The sequence below is a fragment of the Balaenoptera borealis genome (assembly GCF_965194805.1).
Source record: "Balaenoptera borealis genome assembly, contig: HAP1_SCAFFOLD_1870, whole genome shotgun sequence".
Taxonomy (NCBI): Eukaryota; Metazoa; Chordata; class Mammalia; order Artiodactyla; family Balaenopteridae; genus Balaenoptera; species Balaenoptera borealis.
This window is the reverse complement of record NW_028122386.1, coordinates 1-20,646: the sequence shown is the minus strand read 5'-3', so window position 1 is coordinate 20,646 and position 20,646 is coordinate 1. Positions and strand designations below refer to the sequence as shown.

Sequence of the window (20,646 nt, the reverse complement as noted above, 5' to 3'; positions counted from 1 at the left end):
GCCAAAGAAACAAAACAAACAAACATCCACATTTATCGAAAACCATATTGTGGAGTCCTGTGGATTTTCTTACATTTGAAAATCTTTTTTAATTGGATTCTAGGCATGATGGTTTTTTGAGGTTTTGGGATGCCATCTTCTTGGATGCTGAAGATGATTCTAATCTAAGTTCTAGGATAAATCCAAAAACCTTCCTGATACATTTTAAGCTTCCTTTCTGCTTATTATATAAGCTATATTCATTGAAATATATATTTCTCCTAGGCTTAATACCTCTTACTTGCTGGGTAAAAATATGAAGGAGCACAATAATGAAACTCTTTTACACTTATTATTTTGCTGTCTGCTTCGTACCGGTTTTCATTGAAATACTTGTCTATATGTGTTGTGGCTACCTATACATGCACATTTATTGCATTCTGTTGCTTGTTATGCATTTTTTACTGACATACCTTCTCTGTCTGTATGCATTGGCTAGGAATTCATTCACCTCTATCACCTCCATCGTGTCTTCTGGTTAATAGTATTCACTAAAATAGAGTGGGCAAAATTCACTTTCATAATATTGCATGGATAGTACAGAATGCCATTTGTTAGTAAATTCATTAGGCTTCGATACTTGCCACATACCCCAGTTTTCATTAATATCTATGGATTTCTTTTTCGTTAACGTAATATGCTTGTCATGATTTTTCTTTGTCTTTCTAGAACTTATTGTATCTTCCTCCATATAAATCATACGCAATAGATCAGCTTATTCATCTATTAATTATTACTGCTATTATTATTGGTGGTGGTGTTATAACCACTTTACAGGTGAGGAATCTGAAGTAATCAGATAACTCTTCCCTTTCCAAAAGCACTTAAGAAATCCACTTTCGGGTAATCATTTTGAGGTAGGATGAGAAACCAGGCTTGAAGAGGGCAAAAATGACTCTTTCAATTCACCAGTTGGACTGAGCTGTACGTCACCTCTAGGTAATAGCGTGGGAACTGCACAAGCAAAGGGAGACACTGAAGACGACAATGGTAATAGCCGTACTGTTTTCTAATGGACAAAAAAAATGCCTATATTATAAGTTCTATTTCTCCTGCTTTCTGGCAGTATCATGCTCAGAGTGGAGTCCTGGCAAGGAAGTCAGGATACTTAGGTTCTGAAACCTGGTAATGATACTAACATAATGAGAGAACTTGAACAAGTCAACCCGACCTCTCTGAGCCTCAGTTTCCTTACTCACGAAATGAGACTGAGAACATCGAAGTTCTCTAAGGGCCTCCTAGTTCTAAAATGCTTCCAGTCTAGGAAATAGCATAGAAGTCAATACGAGTGCAGGCTGAAGGGAAAGACAGGGCAGGGAGAAGGTTGCTTCCAGCCTAGAGAACAATCTCTGAACCACACCACTTGGCTCTTCTGCCCGTCTGTGCCCAAGATGGGAGCACAGGCAGTTAATAGAGAAGAGTGGAAAACTGCTCAGTCCTTACAGCCATCATTAACTGTCTGATTTTGGGTTTCTCAGGAAGTAGTGATAGTAGAGGTGTCCTGATAGCAAGAACCTTCAGATGATGCCGTTCCTCAAACGTAGTGAGAATTTCTCAACCTCCCTGAGTTTTTCATGACCCTCTTGTTCTTACAGAAAATTTCCAACATCCATCTCTACTTGGAACTCTAAATTCTCTGCAGCATTCTCCTCCTGTGGTGAGCAATGCAACTTCCCTAACACGAAGTGTCTGCAACTTCTCCAGAGTCTCTGCCCCTGCCGTCAGTTCGGCATCGGCTACTGGTACCCCTTTCCAGACACTCATGGGTAGTGCCTACCTTTACCAACATTCTAGCACGACTATGTTATCTGGAGTTACTGACCACAGCCAGATCTCCACTTCAGCTGCTTCCTATCCAGGTGTTCTTGAGTGGGACATCACAGCAAGCACTGAAAAGAATTCTTCTTCACTCGGAGACTTTACTCTGGCACTCACTGACCGCCACACAGCTGCCTCCTCCATGTTTCTGGCAGCCCAGTATGATAAAACTTCAGACGCCAAGAACATGGTCCCTCTACATCCATCGCTTTCTGCCAGCCTTGCTCAGGGAACACCATCTCAGATTCCAAATCAGGGGCAGAGCCGCCTGTCACTTCCCTGCCAGGACGGAAGCCAGGTATATTACTATAACCAAGGCACACTGGGGTCTTTACTGTATGGAGAACTTGGCTCCTGCCCGCAATCCTACGGCTCGGCGTCATACACAGGAAGTCGGGCCTCTGGGCAACCAGAAATGGGAATGGGACTGAAGGAGATTCAGCCCACAAATATCCGACCACCAGCTTCCACCTCTGCAGTCTGCCACCCTGTGTCTGCTCAACGCATCACAGAAACAAGTTTTCAAGGTGAGTATAACAAACGCCAGAGAAAGTTGAAGAATGAGGTCGGCATTCAAAAATGGGGTCAAATCGACAGCTGGGAAGGGGTGTAGAGGCAGGTAGAATTTAGATCCTGAGCCTTTAATAACCACTACCTTCGCTCAGTGCCCTCTGTTTTTAGACTCTATATGAGAACACCTAGGGCTTCCCTGGTGGCGCCGTGGTTAAGAATCCGCCTGCCAATGCAATGCGGGGGACACGGGTTCGAGCCCTGGTCTGCGAAGATCCCACATGCCGTGCAGCAACTAAGCGCATGTGCCACAACGACGGAGCCTGCATTCTAGAGCCCGTGAGCCTCAACTACCGAAGCCCACGTGCCTACAGCCCATGCTCCGCAACAAGAGAAGCCACCGCGATGAGAAGCCCGCACACCGCAACCGAGAGTAGCCCCCGCTAGCCGCCAACTAGAGAAAGCCCGTGCACAGCAATGAGAGACCCAGTGCAGCCAAAAAAATAAATACGTAGAATAAATAAGTTCAAACAGTAAATAAATACATAAACATAAATTACAAAAAAAAGAACACCTAATGCAGGTGGGAAGGTGGGAGGGCCACTGTAGAGGTCATCTATGCTACATGTACAAGAACGCCGAGAGCACACCAATCGGTACCACACTTTTCACTGCTGTAGCCGATCGTTCCCCCTGTACTGCCACACTGTAGCACTCCCTTCCCTCATCTACTGCTATAGTCTCTTCGGAAGGTGTTTCAGAACTCTTGTTATGTGAGTGCCAGTTGAACTGTCCTCACTTCCTTCATTTATACCAGGATTGAAGACCTTGTGGTCCGAGATCCTGTCCAGAGAGCAAGCAGGCTAAGACTCTGTCTTTGTTGATGTATTTCATCAGCAAGGGCTCTACCCCCTCTCCTAGTTCATGGTGTGACGTGTTCTTGGCCTCTCGGGAAAGTGGGGAGAATGGAAAGGACCCTATATGAGAATGCTAGGCTTTGTAAAACATTTCAGGTTTTTAAAAATAAGACTCATTTTGTATTGGACTTATAACAGTCCTATGAAATACAAAGCGAGCCGAGAATCAGCGACAGGAAAGGCTCACCAGTAAGAATTACAACAGTCACCGCTTACCTCGTAGCATAGGGCACTGTCCATGATCCTTAAGAAGAGTTAGTAGAAATGCCTTGCCCATCTTGCCCCTGAACCCCTTGAAAGGTACACGACTGCTGTGTTGGTGTTTAGGGGGAGCATCTCACTTACCAGGGACTGACTTCTCCCTTGATCCCTTTGTAGGGATGGAGACCTCCCCCCTGGTGATGAAAAATTCCCTGGGATTGCAACCTCCAAGCCAGACGTTTTGTGTGACACAAAGTCAAGAACTCCCCAAGTCCTGCAGTAGCAGAAACAGCCACATACTTGAGAGTAACCCACCATCTGAACTTGGGGACATTTCAGTGACAGCTCCAGTCCAGAGTGCCAGGCGTCTCCTGGCCCTGCCTCCAGCTCCAAGCCAGGGACAAATAGAGAGTAAGCACGTGGATGATATCAAAACCAAGCTTTCAAAGCCTCTGGATGCCTACCAGATCCCAACAGAGAACCAAGATCCTCCACTACTCCCTTTAGGAATCCCTGATATTCACCAGCCGCTGGCCTGCACCGATCCCCTCAGCCAAGAGGAGCAGCCTGGTTCTGAAAATGCTGATCTGGGAGAGAACAGCCGGAGTCGTCAGGACCTAGGGACACTTGAAAATGGGATTGAACCTAGCAGTGGTCTTGCAGACATTACTACACTGGCGGAGGATATTCACCTTCCCCAGCTCTTTAATCCTTTGAAAGATCTTGATCAATCCCAAGGTCCCAACGTGATCAAAGCTAAAGACACCAGAGCCATTAAGGTGAATCAGGTGCAGGAAAAGCCAAGTGTCATAAAGGTTCCCTCTGATCAACCCAGGAAGAACAAACAGAAAGCCTCTGAGCCTATCAGTGGCGCTCCCAAGGCCAAAATCCAGCCAAAGAATCCAGAGTGCCCGTTAGGGGGAGAAGTGGTTACATGCCACGCTGCAGTCAGTGACAGGGCTCCTGTGAACACGGCCAAGCACTCTCAAGGCAAACCTCAGAAAGCTGCATCCAGAAAGATCAGCAAAACTAAGAGCCACGGGCAGGAAAAGACCAAAAGGACCAGAGGGAGAAACAAGGCTGAGGAGAACAAGCAGTCAGGGAACAAAGTCAAGGCAGAAGAGAAGCCAGCAATCCCCCACACGAAGCGAAAGGAACACCAAACTGAGCTTCTCCAACAGAGCTTTCAAAAGCCTCGAACCTCCCTTGGCGTGCGCATGCTGGAGTCTGTGAAGGTTCTTCATGCGCTGGGGAAGAAGAATGAGACGAAAACTGGGCTCTCTTCCTGTCGGCTCTTGGGAAAGTCAAGCAACCCCAAAGACCCCCAGCCACCCCCAGCTATCCAGCCATGGCGGCATACCCCACGTGAGGGGAAGGGTCCTGAGAAAACGCAAGTCCAAGCCCAGAAACCAGACAGCAGTGCTGAAACAGAGTGTCCGTCTCCAGCCCAGTATGAGCGGCCTCCTCCTGGGAAGGTCAAGTTGATACCTCTGCCTTTTTCTGCCTGGGACAAGCCTCAAGCTCGACCCGCTCCTCGGAGGCCACAGTCTCTGGCCTCACATCGGCCTGCTGGGGCTTACCGTGCCCAGCCTGGTTCTACTGACTCAGCTCAACCTGCTGCAGCCAATTCATCCCAGCCAGCTCCTGCCTCTTTGCCAGGCCCCGCCAAACCAGCTCAGCCAACTGTGACCAACCCAACCCAACCGGCTTGGACCAACCATACCCAGCCTCGTGTCCCTCAGTCTGCTGCTCCTAGGCCTGCACCCTCCAAAACTTCATCTGGCGCTCCTCTCCAGCGGGAGCCTGTTCCCCCTGCTGTGAATAAGCGCCAGTCCCCACCCAAGCTCCAAACCCAATTTCTACTCCAAGACTTCAGCAAGCAACGAGTTCCATGGAGGGAACCCAACGTGCCTGAGCCAGTCATGTCAAAGCCCATCGAACAAGAGCAGAGGCCAGAGCGAGAGGCCATGAAGAGGCGGGCTCAACAACAACGGGAGAATGCTGCCAGATACACCTCTTCGGGCAAGCTGCAATTTTTCACCGAGAGGGAAAACGAAATGGAAATTGCCGACTACTACGGATACGTCAAGTGAGAGCTGCTAGGATTCTTGGTGCCACCTTGGCTACCAGCTGTTCTTCCATACACAGGTAAGACAGGTATAGAACTGAATAAGTAAATGGAATACAATTAATAGACGAGTAACAAACCTTTCGAATTTTCAGATGCTGCTAACTGGGGCGTGAGAAAGGAAGGACTGAAAGTTGGATGGGAGAATGAAGGAAAGGGGTAAAAACTGAGCAAAGAGGAAGGAACTTGGCCCAGGGCTAGGAAGGCCAAAAGAGACGTATGGATTTAGGAAAGGAAGCAGGAGCGAGGATGAAATGGCAGAAGTAAAAAGCAGGGTCAGAGGTCTGGGTTGAAAGAACACAATTGGAGTAGAGTTGAAGGTGACAGAAGATGAGTCTAGGTTTACTAGGAGAAATAGAAAAAGTCTCTCGGGGACGCTGGCCTTAAGTCTCACAACCACCAGATAGGTATTTCAGAAAACAAGAGGTTCAGGACACATCTCTGAAAGGTCTGAGTTGCCTTATTCAGGTGTGACTGTAGTGGGGGAATAGGGAAATCTACCAGAGAAGTGGCTAGGGCTCAGAGTTATCCTAGGGGCAGCTGACGACAGGGGCAGAGCCAAGGGAACTGCTGGATCAGGAGGCCCACGAACAAAGCAGGGGCATAGCCGCCTGTCACTTCCCTGCCAGGAAGGAAGCCAGGTATATTACTATAACCAAGGCACACTGGGGTCTTTACTGTATGGAGAACTTGGCTCCTGCCCGCAATCCTACGGCTCGGCGTCACACACAGGAAGTAGGGCCTCTGGGCAACCAGAAATGGGAATGGGACTGAAGGAGATTCAGCCCACAAATATCCGACCACCAGCTTCCACCTCTGCAATCTGCCACCCTGTGTCTGCTCAACGCATCACAGAAACAAGTTTTCAAGGTGAGTATACAGACGGCAGAGAAAAGTTGAACAATGAGGTCAGCATTCAAAAATGGGGTCAAATCGACAGCTGGGAAGGGGTGTAGAGACAGGTAGAATTTAGATCCTGAGCCTTTAATAACCACTACCTTCTCTCAGTGCTCTCTGTTTTTAGACTCTATATGAGAACACCTAGGGCTTCCCTGGTGGCGCCTGCCAATGCAGGGGACACGGGTTCGAGCCCTGGTCTGCGAAGATCCCACATGCCGTGCAGCAACTAAGCGCATGTGCCACAACGACGGAGCCTGCATTCTAGAGCCCGTGAGCCTCAACTACCGAAGCCCACGTGCCTACAGCCCATGCTCCGCAACAAGAGAAGCCACCGCGATGAGATGCCCGCACACCGCAACCGAGAGTAGCCCCCGCTAGCCGCCAACTAGAGAAAGCCCGTGCACAGCAATGAGAGACCCAGTGCAGCCAAAAAAATAAATACGTAGAATAAATAAGTTCAAACAGTAAATAAATACATAAACATAAATTACAAAAAAAAAGAACACCTAATGCAGGTGGGAAGGTGGGAGGGCCACTGTAGAGGTCATCTATGCTACATGTACAAGAACCCCGAGAGCACACCAATCGGTACCACACTTTTCACTGCTGTAGCCGATCATTCCCCCTGTACTGCCACACTGTAGCACTCCCTTCCCTCATCTACTGCTATAGTCTCTTTGGAAGGTGTTTCCGAACTCTTGTTATCAGAGTGCCAGTTGAACTGTCCTCACTTCCTTCATTTATACCAGGATTGAAGACCTTGTGGTCCGAGATCCTGTCCAGAGAGCAAGCAGGCTAAGGCTCTGTCTTTGTTGATGTATTTCATCAGAAAGGGCTCTACCCCCTCTCCTAGTTCATGGTGTGAAGTGTTCTTGGCCTCTCGGGAAAGTGGGGAGAATGGAAAGGACCCTATATGAGAATGCTAGGCTCTGTAAAACATTTCAGGTTTTTAAAAATAAGACTCATTTTGTATTGGACTGACAACAGTCCTATGAAATACAAAGAAGGCCGAGAATCAGTGACAGGAAAGGATCACCAGTAAGAACTACAGCAGTCACCGCTTACCTCGTAGCATAGGGCACTGTCCGTGATCCTTAAGAAGAGTTAGTAGAAATGCCTTGCCCATCTTGCCCCTGAACCCCTTGAAAGGTACACGACTGCTGTGTTGGTGTTTAGGGGGAGCATCTCACTTACCAGGGACTGACTTCTCCCTTGATTCCTCTGTAGTGATGGAGACTTCCCCGCTGATGAAAAATTCCCTGGGATTGCAACCTCCAAGCCAGACAGCTTTCCTATGGAATGACAGAGAACTTGTCAAGGTGAAACACCAGTCTGCGGGAGAAAGGGAAGAAGAGAATGATGGAAATCGTTTCTGGGAAACTATTTTTACATTATGTGTTGTTTGTTCCCGGTAAATAAACTGAAATCTTCTTAACAGTACAACAAAATCTAAACCACTAAAGCCAACAATACAGGAGTATAACGTTCGACAAAAATTTCTTTGGCTGCGCAGCATGTGGGATCTTAGCTCCCCAACCAGGGATTGAACCCACGCCTGCTGCATTGGAAGCGCAGAGTCTTCACCACGGGACCACCGGGGAAGTCCCAGGACTATCACTTTTAAAGGAGAAGGTACAAACCCCTCGGTTCTATGAACTGGAGATTTTTAGTAAGAAGTCAATATATTTGTTGTTAGGCACATTTTATGTTAGGCTGTCTCCCTGCACAGGATGCAGGCGCCTTGAGAATGGAAGTCATATCCCTCTATAGTACGTCCCTCTTCTTTCTGCTTTGCAGTTTGCTGCTCCACTTGTTCAACCCCACCTAGTAATAACCTATACTTCCCTTGTTCCTGTTTTCCCATCTGGAAAACAGACAAAAGGCAACCAAACAACGCAAAGGTCTCAACAAATAAGGGATATCCAAAACCAGAGATGGCCAGAACTTCTGTACCCCTGATGAAATAGTCCTCATACAAAACCTGATAATCAAATTCCTTAATGCTAGGAATCACAGTGAAAAATAGTATCTGAACTGACTTCTGTCAGATGAGTGAGAACTAAGGTTAATTCAGTGTATCTGAAGCATAGAAAGTGAGGGCAAAAGTGGCACAAGATGGGGCTAGAGAAGCAGAGAGGATTCTAGACCACGCAGAGTCTTAAAGGCCAACAGTGTGTTTTCTATTCTCAAAACAATGTTTGTGAGCGATGTTTATGAGCAACGTTCCAACTTGCTTTGAAGGTTTCTTGTGTGAAGAGTGGATTGGAAGGAAACAAGATATATGGACACCAGTTAGGACCTAATCGCAACAGACAGGCAAGTTCAGTATTAGGAAGTTGAGGAAGAGCTGGCTGACAGATTCCAAAGAAATTCAGGAGATGAACTGAAGCGGGCTTAATGGGGTAGGAGATGGAGGAAAGGAAGGTCTTAGGGAATTCAAGGGTTTACTGCACACATGAGCAAAGTCTCAAAATTAATCATTTGAACGTACAGAGGCGGATCTCCCAAATGACACCGGTTAGGAAGCAACGGTACGCCCTTTAGAATTCCTAGAGACAACACAAATCAACTGTTTCGATGGAAAATTCGGCGGGACTCTTGATTTCCATGGGAATACAGAGAAAAGAGACACTGATCTGGCTTGCAGGTATATTTAGGAAGTTGTTAGCCGGACATCACCTACTAGTATCATGTAAGTAGGCCGTCCGAAGTAGGAAGCTTAGGGGAAAAACCTGGAGGAAAACTTAAAAGCTTAAGCCACACCTCTACACTACACCACCTTTCACAATTTCTTCTCAGATAAGCATCATCCCCATCAGTGAAGAAACTCGTTCGTACCTCATAATAGGAAAAACAGGCCTAAAGATTCAATGTGTGTCTTGGGAGGTCCCATCTATGCGATATCTTCCTGGGACCAGAAAAGGCCCCAGGAAGATCCATCTCTGCACCCCTGAAAGCTTACCACCAAGGAAAATGACTAGGTCCATAGATTTCCTCCCTCAAACCAGCTTACCTCACACATAGATCATTAGCAACTCCGCCCTTACTCACATTATCACAGTCACAAGAGTGGTTAGGGAGAAAAGCACTAACCAGGGGAACTAAAACAGAGGCAATCCAGGCCAAGCTGGGCTGGTGGCAGATATCTGCTCCTTACGCTCGGGTGCATAATGCGACTCACCACAGTGCCTTTTTCACAGACCCTTTTGAACGTTTCTCCACAGAATCCAACAGCTCAAGTTAGTTCATGACGCTTCAAGGTCAACAATCGTCAAGAGAAAAACATGCAATATGTCTTACAATGTTGGATTCCTTACAAACAGGACAAGGAGATAACCATGTAGACAAAACCAGAGCATTTGAAAACATCTGTATTCTACAAACACACCAGTGAATGCTATAAATAAGGTACTATGACATAAAACAAAATGAAAACTAGATGTGAGACTGTTCTCTTCAGTGTACAGACTTCATGGCAGTTGCTGCACACTATCTAGCTACTTAGATCTTTAACTCTCTGTTCTGTTAATACCAAATGAGGCCCAAGTGTGTCAACCTGTTTCCCACAGAAACCAAAAAGTCTACATGCATCTCTTTTCTCCTGTGCCCTTTCACCTTACCTGCTCCCAATTCTCCACCAACGTCCTCCTCTTTCTCTAATTATTCTCCTCTTCATTTTGCTTGGCCTTGCCCCCAAGCATGCAAGACAGAGAGTCCTAGAGGTCCAAGATTCTAGAGTGGCTGTTTGCAAGGCGGAGGAGATTACAGTAACTGCCACACTGTATATACTTCTGTGCAAAGAAAAAGGGACAGTGTTCAGAATGTCTCTCACATATAACAAGAGCTGGAGATGGCAGGATACCTGTGTGGCCCAAGGAACTAGAGCTAGCAAATTATGGGCCAAACAATTGCAACCAAAGGCTGGAAGAGGAAAGGTCTGCAACCAGCTCTGTCTCCTAGCTCTCTGGTATTTGCTGCCAACGGGCAGAGTCTATTTCGTGAAGCATCAAGCACTGAAAAGAAGACTCCTGCTGCTGGAAGGTGACAGGAAGTAACGTCCAATGCAAGATCAAGGCTTGTCCTCGAAGCAATGCCCATAATGGAAGAAAAAAAAAAAAGAGAAAGCGGAAGAGAAATGTTAAGTCGCAAGTCCAACCTGGCCCCCAGCCTAGCCCAGCCCAAGGAAGGTAGGAGTCAAGGAGAAGAAACTAAAAGAGAAGAGCCTTGGACCACAACATTCTCCACAAGGTACACTCAACAAACTTCACCCTACTCTTGAACCAAGTTACAAAGAGAGCTTCTTAATCCCTACTTTGGCTCCTTAAAAGCTGCTATCAGTTCACTCATTAGACACATATGATTTCAGAACAACTGTAATAGTTCAAACTAGATGGCTCTTTCCTTCCTAAGGATTATTAATTAAAGAAGATCTATATAGCTCTAAGTATATGATACATAAAATAGAATACTCTGTAGAATATAAGTAACTCTTAGTTCAGTGTATTAATGAACGTCTGTAAGAAATGTTGCAATGATTTCCCTAATGGAAGAGCCTGGGGGAGGTAAATCTGTCTTCTAGGATTTCCTCCCCAGAGCTCAGAAACTCAGGTGTTGTTTTAGCTCTCCTACACTCTCTTCACCCAAGCCCGCCTTCCTGTTGGGGATCGGACCTCCCTATTGGCTCTCTCATACCTTTCAACTGCCTGCTTTGTGACATCACTCTCCTACCAAACCTACTACCACTTGGTAGAGTCTTGGGGTTTCCGTGGAGCTGTTTGGACCAGTAACCAGTGACCTCTGTACTGGACACGTGCGCCGTTCAGCTGCAGCCACTCGGACATCCTCTAGTGTTGTCTCCTCATCCCTGGTACCTGCAGTGGATGCTTCCTCTTCTCTGACCATGTCAGGTAAGAAAAGAAACTTTGGAAAGTTTTGCGTTCGATTTCTTTTGCCCCTAAATTGAGTAGGAGATTCAAAATAGCATGGAATAATGAGGGAAAGTATTGAACTACACGTCTGGAGACCTAATTTCACTTTTGACTTTGACGTTTACTATCTGTGTGACTTTGGACAAATCACTGGCTGTCTCACAAAGCCTGTTGCTTTCCTTAACTGTTACGTTAGGATACCACGTTGGGTTGATCACTCTGATCCCCTTCTTTTCCAGTATTGAGCCTTAAAGGGTACCCATGTAGAAAACGAAATCAGACACTTCTCAAGAGTGTTTCAACAGAAACATAGAAAAGTCAGGGGACATAGAAAACTAGCAATATATACCAAGATGTTTCATCTCTAATGGTCTCCCTCCACTAGGATTTCGACTAGTTGAAAAGAGAGAATAGGGAGAGAGGATGGAGAGTACTGGGCTCTACAGGGAGGCACAGAGTCGAGCGTAAGGAAGTTTAGGATGGTTTTCATTAGCACAGGCCAACAGGCACCAAGAGATGGGAGAAAATGTAAGAATGAAGAGGGAAAGCATAGAGGAGCTCTCAAGAAAAACGGAGTTTGCAATGGAATGCTGATGGGAACCAAAGATTTTCAATTAAAGCAGAAACAGCACAGAGGGAAACCTGCTCAGAGCAGGGCAAAACCAAGTTGATGGTAGCAAACCCTTACATTAACAGACTAAGAAGGAAAGTAAGGCCAGAACAGGGGATCACCAGGAAAGGCAGCTTATCAGAAAAGTCATACTCCGTTTTCTTTCTTTTATTGCCTCTCTGAATACAGTTGGCCACTTGACAGTTTTGAATATAAACATTTTAGAAATACGTTTTAGAAATGATGCCTCCTATAAACAAGCAACCACAGTGGTTATCTAGGGGGCTGCTTTTCAGTGTTTTATTCTTTCTAATTTTTAAACTAGGTAGACATTTCACCAATTCAACATTTTAAGTGATATCTTCTAAATTGAATCAGAAGGACTATTTTCCTTGGTGTGATATGTAGGTTCTAAGGCAAGGCTGCTTTTCATTTTTACAGTTATTTCCTTCCTAACACAGAGAGCACATTGATCAACAGCCATCGTTCGCTTGTAGATCTTAGCTACCGAAGAAGAAGAAGAAGAAGAAGAAAAAGTCAAGCCCCACATCTCTAATTCCCCCCACTTAGGGAATTCCCTGGCGGTCCAGTGCTTAGGACTCGGTGCTTTCACGGCCAGGGCCACGCGGCGCGGCCAAAGAAACAAAACAAACAAACATCCACATTTATCGAAAACCATATTGTGGAGTCCTGTGGATTTTCTTACATTTGAAAATCTTTTTTAATTGGATTCTAGGCATGATGGTTTTTTGAGGTTTTGGGATGCCATCTTCTTGGATGCTGAAGATGATTCTAATCTAAGTTCTAGGATAAATCCAAAAACCTTCCTGATACATTTTAAGCTTCCTTTCTGCTTATTATATAAGCTATATTCATTGAAATATATATTTCTCCTAGGCTTAATACCTCTTACTTGCTGGGTAAAAATATGAAGGAGCACAATAATGAAACTCTTTTACACTTATTATTTTGCTGTCTGCTTCGTACCGGTTTTCATTGAAATACTTGTCTATATGTGTTGTGGCTACCTATACATGCACATTTATTGCATTCTGTTGCTTGTTATGCATTTTTTACTGACATACCTTCTCTGTCTGTATGCATTGGCTAGGAATTCATTCACCTCTATCACCTCCATCGTGTCTTCTGGTTAATAGTATTCACTAAAATAGAGTGGGCAAAATTCACTTTCATAATATTGCATGGATAGTACAGAATGCCATTTGTTAGTAAATTCATTAGGCTTCGATACTTGCCACATACCCCAGTTTTCATTAATATCTATGGATTTCTTTTTCGTTAACGTAATATGCTTGTCATGATTTTTCTTTGTCTTTCTAGAACTTATTGTATCTTCCTCCATATAAATCATACGCAATAGATCAGCTTATTCATCTATTAATTATTACTGCTATTATTATTGGTGGTGGTGTTATAACCACTTTACAGGTGAGGAATCTGAAGTAATCAGATAACTCTTCCCTTTCCAAAAGCACTTAAGAAATCCACTTTCGGGTAATCATTTTGAGGTAGGATGAGAAACCAGGCTTGAAGAGGGCAAAAATGACTCTTTCAATTCACCAGTTGGACTGAGCTGTACGTCACCTCTAGGTAATAGCGTGGGAACTGCACAAGCAAAGGGAGACACTGAAGACGACAATGGTAACAGCCGTACTGTTTTCTAATGGACAAAAAAAATGCCTATATTATAAGTTCTATTTCTCCTGCTTTCTGGCAGTATCATGCTCAGAGTGGAGTCCTGGCAAGGAAGTCAGGATACTTAGGTTCTGAAACCTGGTAATGATACTAACATAATGAGAGAACTTGAACAAGTCAACCCGACCTCTCTGAGCCTCAGTTTCCTTACTCACGAAATGAGACTGAGAACATCGAAGTTCTCTAAGGGCCTCCTAGTTCTAAAATGCTTCCAGTCTAGGAAATAGCATAGAAGTCAATACGAGTGCAGGCTGAAGGGAAAGACAGGGCAGGGAGAAGGTTGCTTCCAGCCTAGAGAACAATCTCTGAACCACACCACTTGGCTCTTCTGCCCGTCTGTGCCCAAGATGGGAGCACAGGCAGTTAATAGAGAAGAGTGGAAAACTGCTCAGTCCTTACAGCCATCATTAACTGTCTGATTTTGGGTTTCTCAGGAAGTAGTGATAGTAGAGGTGTCCTGATAGCAAGAACCTTCAGATGATGCCGTTCCTCAAACGTAGTGAGAATTTCTCAACCTCCCTGAGTTTTTCATGACCCTCTTGTTCTTACAGAAAATTTCCAACATCCATCTCTACTTGGAACTCTAAATTCTCTGCAGCATTCTCCTCCTGTGGTGAGCAATGCAACTTCCCTAACACGAAGTGTCTGCAACTTCTCCAGAGTCTCTGCCCCTGCCGTCAGTTCGGCATCGGCTACTGGTACCCCTTTCCAGACACTCATGGGTAGTGCCTACCTTTACCAACATTCTAGCACGACTATGTTATCTGGAGTTACTGACCACAGCCAGATCTCCACTTCAGCTGCTTCCTATCCAGGTGTTCTTGAGTGGGACATCACAGCAAGCACTGAAAAGAATTCTTCTTCACTCGGAGACTTTACTCTGGCACTCACTGACCGCCACACAGCTGCCTCCTCCATGTTTCTGGCAGCCCAGTATGATAAAACTTCAGACGCCAAGAACATGGTCCCTCTACATCCATCGCTTTCTGCCAGCCTTGCTCAGGGAACACCATCTCAGATTCCAAATCAGGGGCAGAGCCGCCTGTCACTTCCCTGCCAGGACGGAAGCCAGGTATATTACTATAACCAAGGCACACTGGGGTCTTTACTGTATGGAGAACTTGGCTCCTGCCCGCAATCCTACGGCTCGGCGTCATACACAGGAAGTCGGGCCTCTGGGCAACCAGAAATGGGAATGGGACTGAAGGAGATTCAGCCCACAAATATCCGACCACCAGCTTCCACCTCTGCAGTCTGCCACCCTGTGTCTGCTCAACGCATCACAGAAACAAGTTTTCAAGGTGAGTATAACAAACGCCAGAGAAAGTTGAAGAATGAGGTCGGCATTCAAAAATGGGGTCAAATCGACAGCTGGGAAGGGGTGTAGAGGCAGGTAGAATTTAGATCCTGAGCCTTTAATAACCACTACCTTCGCTCAGTGCCCTCTGTTTTTAGACTCTATATGAGAACACCTAGGGCTTCCCTGGTGGCGCCGTGGTTAAGAATCCGCCTGCCAATGCAATGCGGGGGACACGGGTTCGAGCCCTGGTCTGCGAAGATCCCACATGCCGTGCAGCAACTAAGCGCATGTGCCACAACGACGGAGCCTGCATTCTAGAGCCCGTGAGCCTCAACTACCGAAGCCCACGTGCCTACAGCCCATGCTCCGCAACAAGAGAAGCCACCGCGATGAGAAGCCCGCACACCGCAACCGAGAGTAGCCCCCGCTAGCCGCCAACTAGAGAAAGCCCGTGCACAGCAATGAGAGACCCAGTGCAGCCAAAAAAATAAATACGTAGAATAAATAAGTTCAAACAGTAAATAAATACATAAACATAAATTACAAAAAAAAGAACACCTAATGCAGGTGGGAAGGTGGGAGGGCCACTGTAGAGGTCATCTATGCTACATGTACAAGAACGCCGAGAGCACACCAATCGGTACCACACTTTTCACTGCTGTAGCCGATCGTTCCCCCTGTACTGCCACACTGTAGCACTCCCTTCCCTCATCTACTGCTATAGTCTCTTCGGAAGGTGTTTCAGAACTCTTGTTATGTGAGTGCCAGTTGAACTGTCCTCACTTCCTTCATTTATACCAGGATTGAAGACCTTGTGGTCCGAGATCCTGTCCAGAGAGCAAGCAGGCTAAGACTCTGTCTTTGTTGATGTATTTCATCAGCAAGGGCTCTACCCCCTCTCCTAGTTCATGGTGTGACGTGTTCTTGGCCTCTCGGGAAAGTGGGGAGAATGGAAAGGACCCTATATGAGAATGCTAGGCTTTGTAAAACATTTCAGGTTTTTAAAAATAAGACTCATTTTGTATTGGACTTATAACAGTCCTATGAAATACAAAGCGAGCCGAGAATCAGCGACAGGAAAGGCTCACCAGTAAGAATTACAACAGTCACCGCTTACCTCGTAGCATAGGGCACTGTCCATGATCCTTAAGAAGAGTTAGTAGAAATGCCTTGCCCATCTTGCCCCTGAACCCCTTGAAAGGTACACGACTGCTGTGTTGGTGTTTAGGGGGAGCATCTCACTTACCAGGGACTGACTTCTCCCTTGATCCCTTTGTAGGGATGGAGACCTCCCCCCTGGTGATGAAAAATTCCCTGGGATTGCAACCTCCAAGCCAGACGTTTTGTGTGACACAAAGTCAAGAACTCCCCAAGTCCTGCAGTAGCAGAAACAGCCACATACTTGAGAGTAACCCACCATCTGAACTTGGGGACATTTCAGTGACAGCTCCAGTCCAGAGTGCCAGGCGTCTCCTGGCCCTGCCTCCAGCTCCAAGCCAGGGACAAATAGAGAGTAAGCACGTGGATGATATCAAAACCAAGCTTTCAAAGCCTCTGGATGCCTACCAGATCCCAACAGAGAACCAAGATCCTCCACTACTCCCTTTAGGAATCCCTGATATTCACCAGCCGCTGGCCTGCACCGATCCCCTCAGCCAAGAGGAGCAGCCTGGTTCTGAAAATGCTGATCTGGGAGAGAACAGCCGGAGTCGTCAGGACCTAGGGACACTTGAAAATGGGATTGAACCTAGCAGTGGTCTTGCAGACATTACTACACTGGCGGAGGATATTCACCTTCCCCAGCTCTTTAATCCTTTGAAAGATCTTGATCAATCCCAAGGTCCCAACGTGATCAAAGCTAAAGACACCAGAGCCATTAAGGTGAATCAGGTGCAGGAAAAGCCAAGTGTCATAAAGGTTCCCTCTGATCAACCCAGGAAGAACAAACAGAAAGCCTCTGAGCCTATCAGTGGCGCTCCCAAGGCCAAAATCCAGCCAAAGAATCCAGAGTGCCCGTTAGGGGGAGAAGTGGTTACATGCCACGCTGCAGTCAGTGACAGGGCTCCTGTGAACACGGCCAAGCACTCTCAAGGCAAACCTCAGAAAGCTGCATCCAGAAAGATCAGCAAAACTAAGAGCCACGGGCAGGAAAAGACCAAAAGGACCAGAGGGAGAAACAAGGCTGAGGAGAACAAGCAGTCAGGGAACAAAGTCAAGGCAGAAGAGAAGCCAGCAATCCCCCACACGAAGCGAAAGGAACACCAAACTGAGCTTCTCCAACAGAGCTTTCAAAAGCCTCGAACCTCCCTTGGCGTGCGCATGCTGGAGTCTGTGAAGGTTCTTCATGCGCTGGGGAAGAAGAATGAGACGAAAACTGGGCTCTCTTCCTGTCGGCTCTTGGGAAAGTCAAGCAACCCCAAAGACCCCCAGCCACCCCCAGCTATCCAGCCATGGCGGCATACCCCACGTGAGGGGAAGGGTCCTGAGAAAACGCAAGTCCAAGCCCAGAAACCAGACAGCAGTGCTGAAACAGAGTGTCCGTCTCCAGCCCAGTATGAGCGGCCTCCTCCTGGGAAGGTCAAGTTGATACCTCTGCCTTTTTCTGCCTGGGACAAGCCTCAAGCTCGACCCGCTCCTCGGAGGCCACAGTCTCTGGCCTCACATCGGCCTGCTGGGGCTTACCGTGCCCAGCCTGGTTCTACTGACTCAGCTCAACCTGCTGCAGCCAATTCATCCCAGCCAGCTCCTGCCTCTTTGCCAGGCCCCGCCAAACCAGCTCAGCCAACTGTGACCAACCCAACCCAACCGGCTTGGCCCAACCATACCCAGCCTCGTGTCCCTCAGTCTGCTGCTCCTAGGCCTGCACCCTCCAAAACTTCATCTGGCGCTCCTCTCCAGCGGGAGCCTGTTCCCCCTGCTGTGAATAAGCGCCAGTCCCCACCCAAGCTCCAAACCCAATTTCTACTCCAAGACTTCAGCAAGCAACGAGTTCCATGGAGGGAACCCAACGTGCCTGAGCCAGTCATGTCAAAGCCCATCGAACAAGAGCAGAGGCCAGAGCGAGAGGCCATGAAGAGGCGGGCTCAACAACAACGGGAGAATGCTGCCAGATACACCTCTTCGGGCAAGCTGCAATTTTTCACCGAGAGGGAAAACGAAATGGAAATTGCCGACTACTACGGATACGTCAAGTGAGAGCTGCTAGGATTCTTGGTGCCACCTTGGCTACCAGCTGTTCTTCCATACACAGGTAAGACAGGTATAGAACTGAATAAGTAAATGGAATACAATTAATAGACGAGTAACAAACCTTTCGAATTTTCAGATGCTGCTAACTGGGGCGTGAGAAAGGAAGGACTGAAAGTTGGATGGGAGAATGAAGGAAAGGGGTAAAAACTGAGCAAAGAGGAAGGAACTTGGCCCAGGGCTAGGAAGGCCAAAAGAGACGTATGGATTTAGGAAAGGAAGCAGGAGCGAGGATGAAATGGCAGAAGTAAAAAGCAGGGTCAGAGGTCTGGGTTGAAAGAACACAATTGGAGTAGAGTTGAAGGTGACAGAAGATGAGTCTAGGTTTACTAGGAGAAATAGAAAAAGTCTCTCGGGACGCTGGCCTTAAGTCTCACAACCACCAGATAGGTATTTCAGAAAACAAGAGGTTCAGGACACATCTCTGAAAGGTCTGAGTTGCCTTATTCAGGTGTGACTGTAGTGGGGGAATAGGGAAATCTACCAGAGAAGTGGCTAGGGCTCAGAGTTATCCTAGGGGCAGCTGACGACAGGGGCAGAGCCAAGGGAACTGCTGGATCAGGAGGCCCACGAACAAAGCAGGGGCATAGCCGCCTGTCACTTCCCTGCCAGGAAGGAAGCCAGGTATATTACTATAACCAAGGCACACTGGGGTCTTTACTGTATGGAGAACTTGGCTCCTGCCCGCAATCCTACGGCTCGGCGTCACACACAGGAAGTAGGGCCTCTGGGCAACCAGAAATGGGAATGGGACTGAAGGAGATTCAGCCCACAAATATCCGACCACCAGCTTCCACCTCTGCAGTCTGCCACCCTGTGTCTGCTCAACGCATCACAGAAACAAGTTTTCAAGGTGAGTATACAGACGGCAGAGAAAAGTTGAACAATGAGGTCAGCATTCAAAAATGGGGTCAAATCGACAGCTGGGAAGGGGTGTAGAGACAGGTAGAATTTAGATCCTGAGCCTTTAATAACCACTACCTTCTCTCAGTGCTCTCTGTTTTTAGACTCTATATGAGAACACCTAGGGCTTCCCTGGTGGCGCCTGCCAATGCAGGGGACACGGGTTCGAGCCCTGGTCTGCGAAGATCCCACATGCCGTGCAGCAACTAAGCGCATGTGCCACAACGACGGAGCCTGCATTCTAGAGCCCGTGAGCCTCAACTACCGAAGCCCACGTGCCTACAGCCCATGCTCCGCAACAAGAGAAGCCACCGCGATGAGATGCCCGCACACCGCAACCGAGAGTAGCCCCCGCTAGCCGCCAACTAGAGAAAGCCCGTGCACAGCAATGAGAGACCCAGTGCAGCCAAAAAAATAAATACGTAGAATAAATAAGTTCAAACAGTAAATAAATACATAAACATAAATTACAAAAAAAAAGAACACCTAATGCAGGTGGGAAGGTGGGAGGGCCACTGTAGAGGTCATCTATGCTACATGTACAAGAACCCCGAGAGCACACCAATCGGTACCACACTTTTCACTGCTGTAGCCGATCATTCCCCCTGTACTGCCACACTGTAGCACTCCCTTCCCTCATCTACTGCTATAGTCTCTTTGGAAGGTGTTTCCGAACTCTTGTTATCAGAGTGCCAGTTGAACTGTCCCTCACTTCCTTCATTTATACCAGGATTGAAGACCTTGTGGTCCGAGATCCTGTCCAGAGAGCAAGCAGGCTAAGGCTCTGTCTTTGTTGATGTATTTCATCAGAAAGGGCTCTACCCCTCTCCTAGTTCATGGTGTGAAGTGTTCTTGGCCTCTCGGGAAAGTGGGGAGAATGGAAAGGACCCTATATGAGAATGCTAGGCTCTGTAAAACATTTCAGGTTTTTAAAAATAAGACTCATTTTGTATTGGACTGACAACAGTCCTATGAAATACAAAGAAGGCCGAGAATCAGTGACAGGAAAGGATCACCAGTAAGAACTACAGCAGTCACCGCTTACCTCGTAGCATAGGGCACTGTCCGTGATCCTTAAGAAGAGTTAGTAGAAATGCCTTGCCCATCTTGCCCCTGAACCCCTTGAAAGGTACACGACTGCTGTGTTGGTGTTTAGGGGGAGCATCTCACTTACCAGGGACTGACTTCTCCTTGATTCCTCTGTAGTGATGGAGACTTCCCCGCTGATGAAAAATTCCCTGGGATTGCAACCTCCAAGCCAGACAGCTTTCCTATGGAATGACAGAGAACTTGTCAAGGTGAAACACCAGTCTGCGGGAGAAAGGGAAGAAGAGAAATGATGGAAATCGTTTCTGGGAAACTATTTTTACATTATGTGTTGTTTGTTCCCGGTAAATAAACTGAAATCTTCTTAACAGTACAACAAAATC

The 20,646-nt window shown here is 46.9% G+C and overlaps 1 protein-coding gene across 1 annotated transcript in view; it reads right to left on the bottom strand.

Annotated features, from left to right (window-relative positions):
• The window catches only part of LOC309622246 (uncharacterized protein), a gene marked incomplete at its 5' end in the record, with an annotated part of 76,231 nt that extends 55,744 nt beyond the window's left edge, over nt 1-20,487 (bottom strand). The window contains 2 exons of the mRNA XM_082409371.1: nt 7,708-7,845; nt 20,391-20,487. Of these exons, the coding sequence (XP_082265497.1) occupies nt 7,708-7,845; nt 20,391-20,487 (235 nt within the window). The remainder of the gene's footprint in view (nt 1-7,707; nt 7,846-20,390) is intronic.
• Between the last annotated feature and the right edge of the window lie 159 nt (nt 20,488-20,646).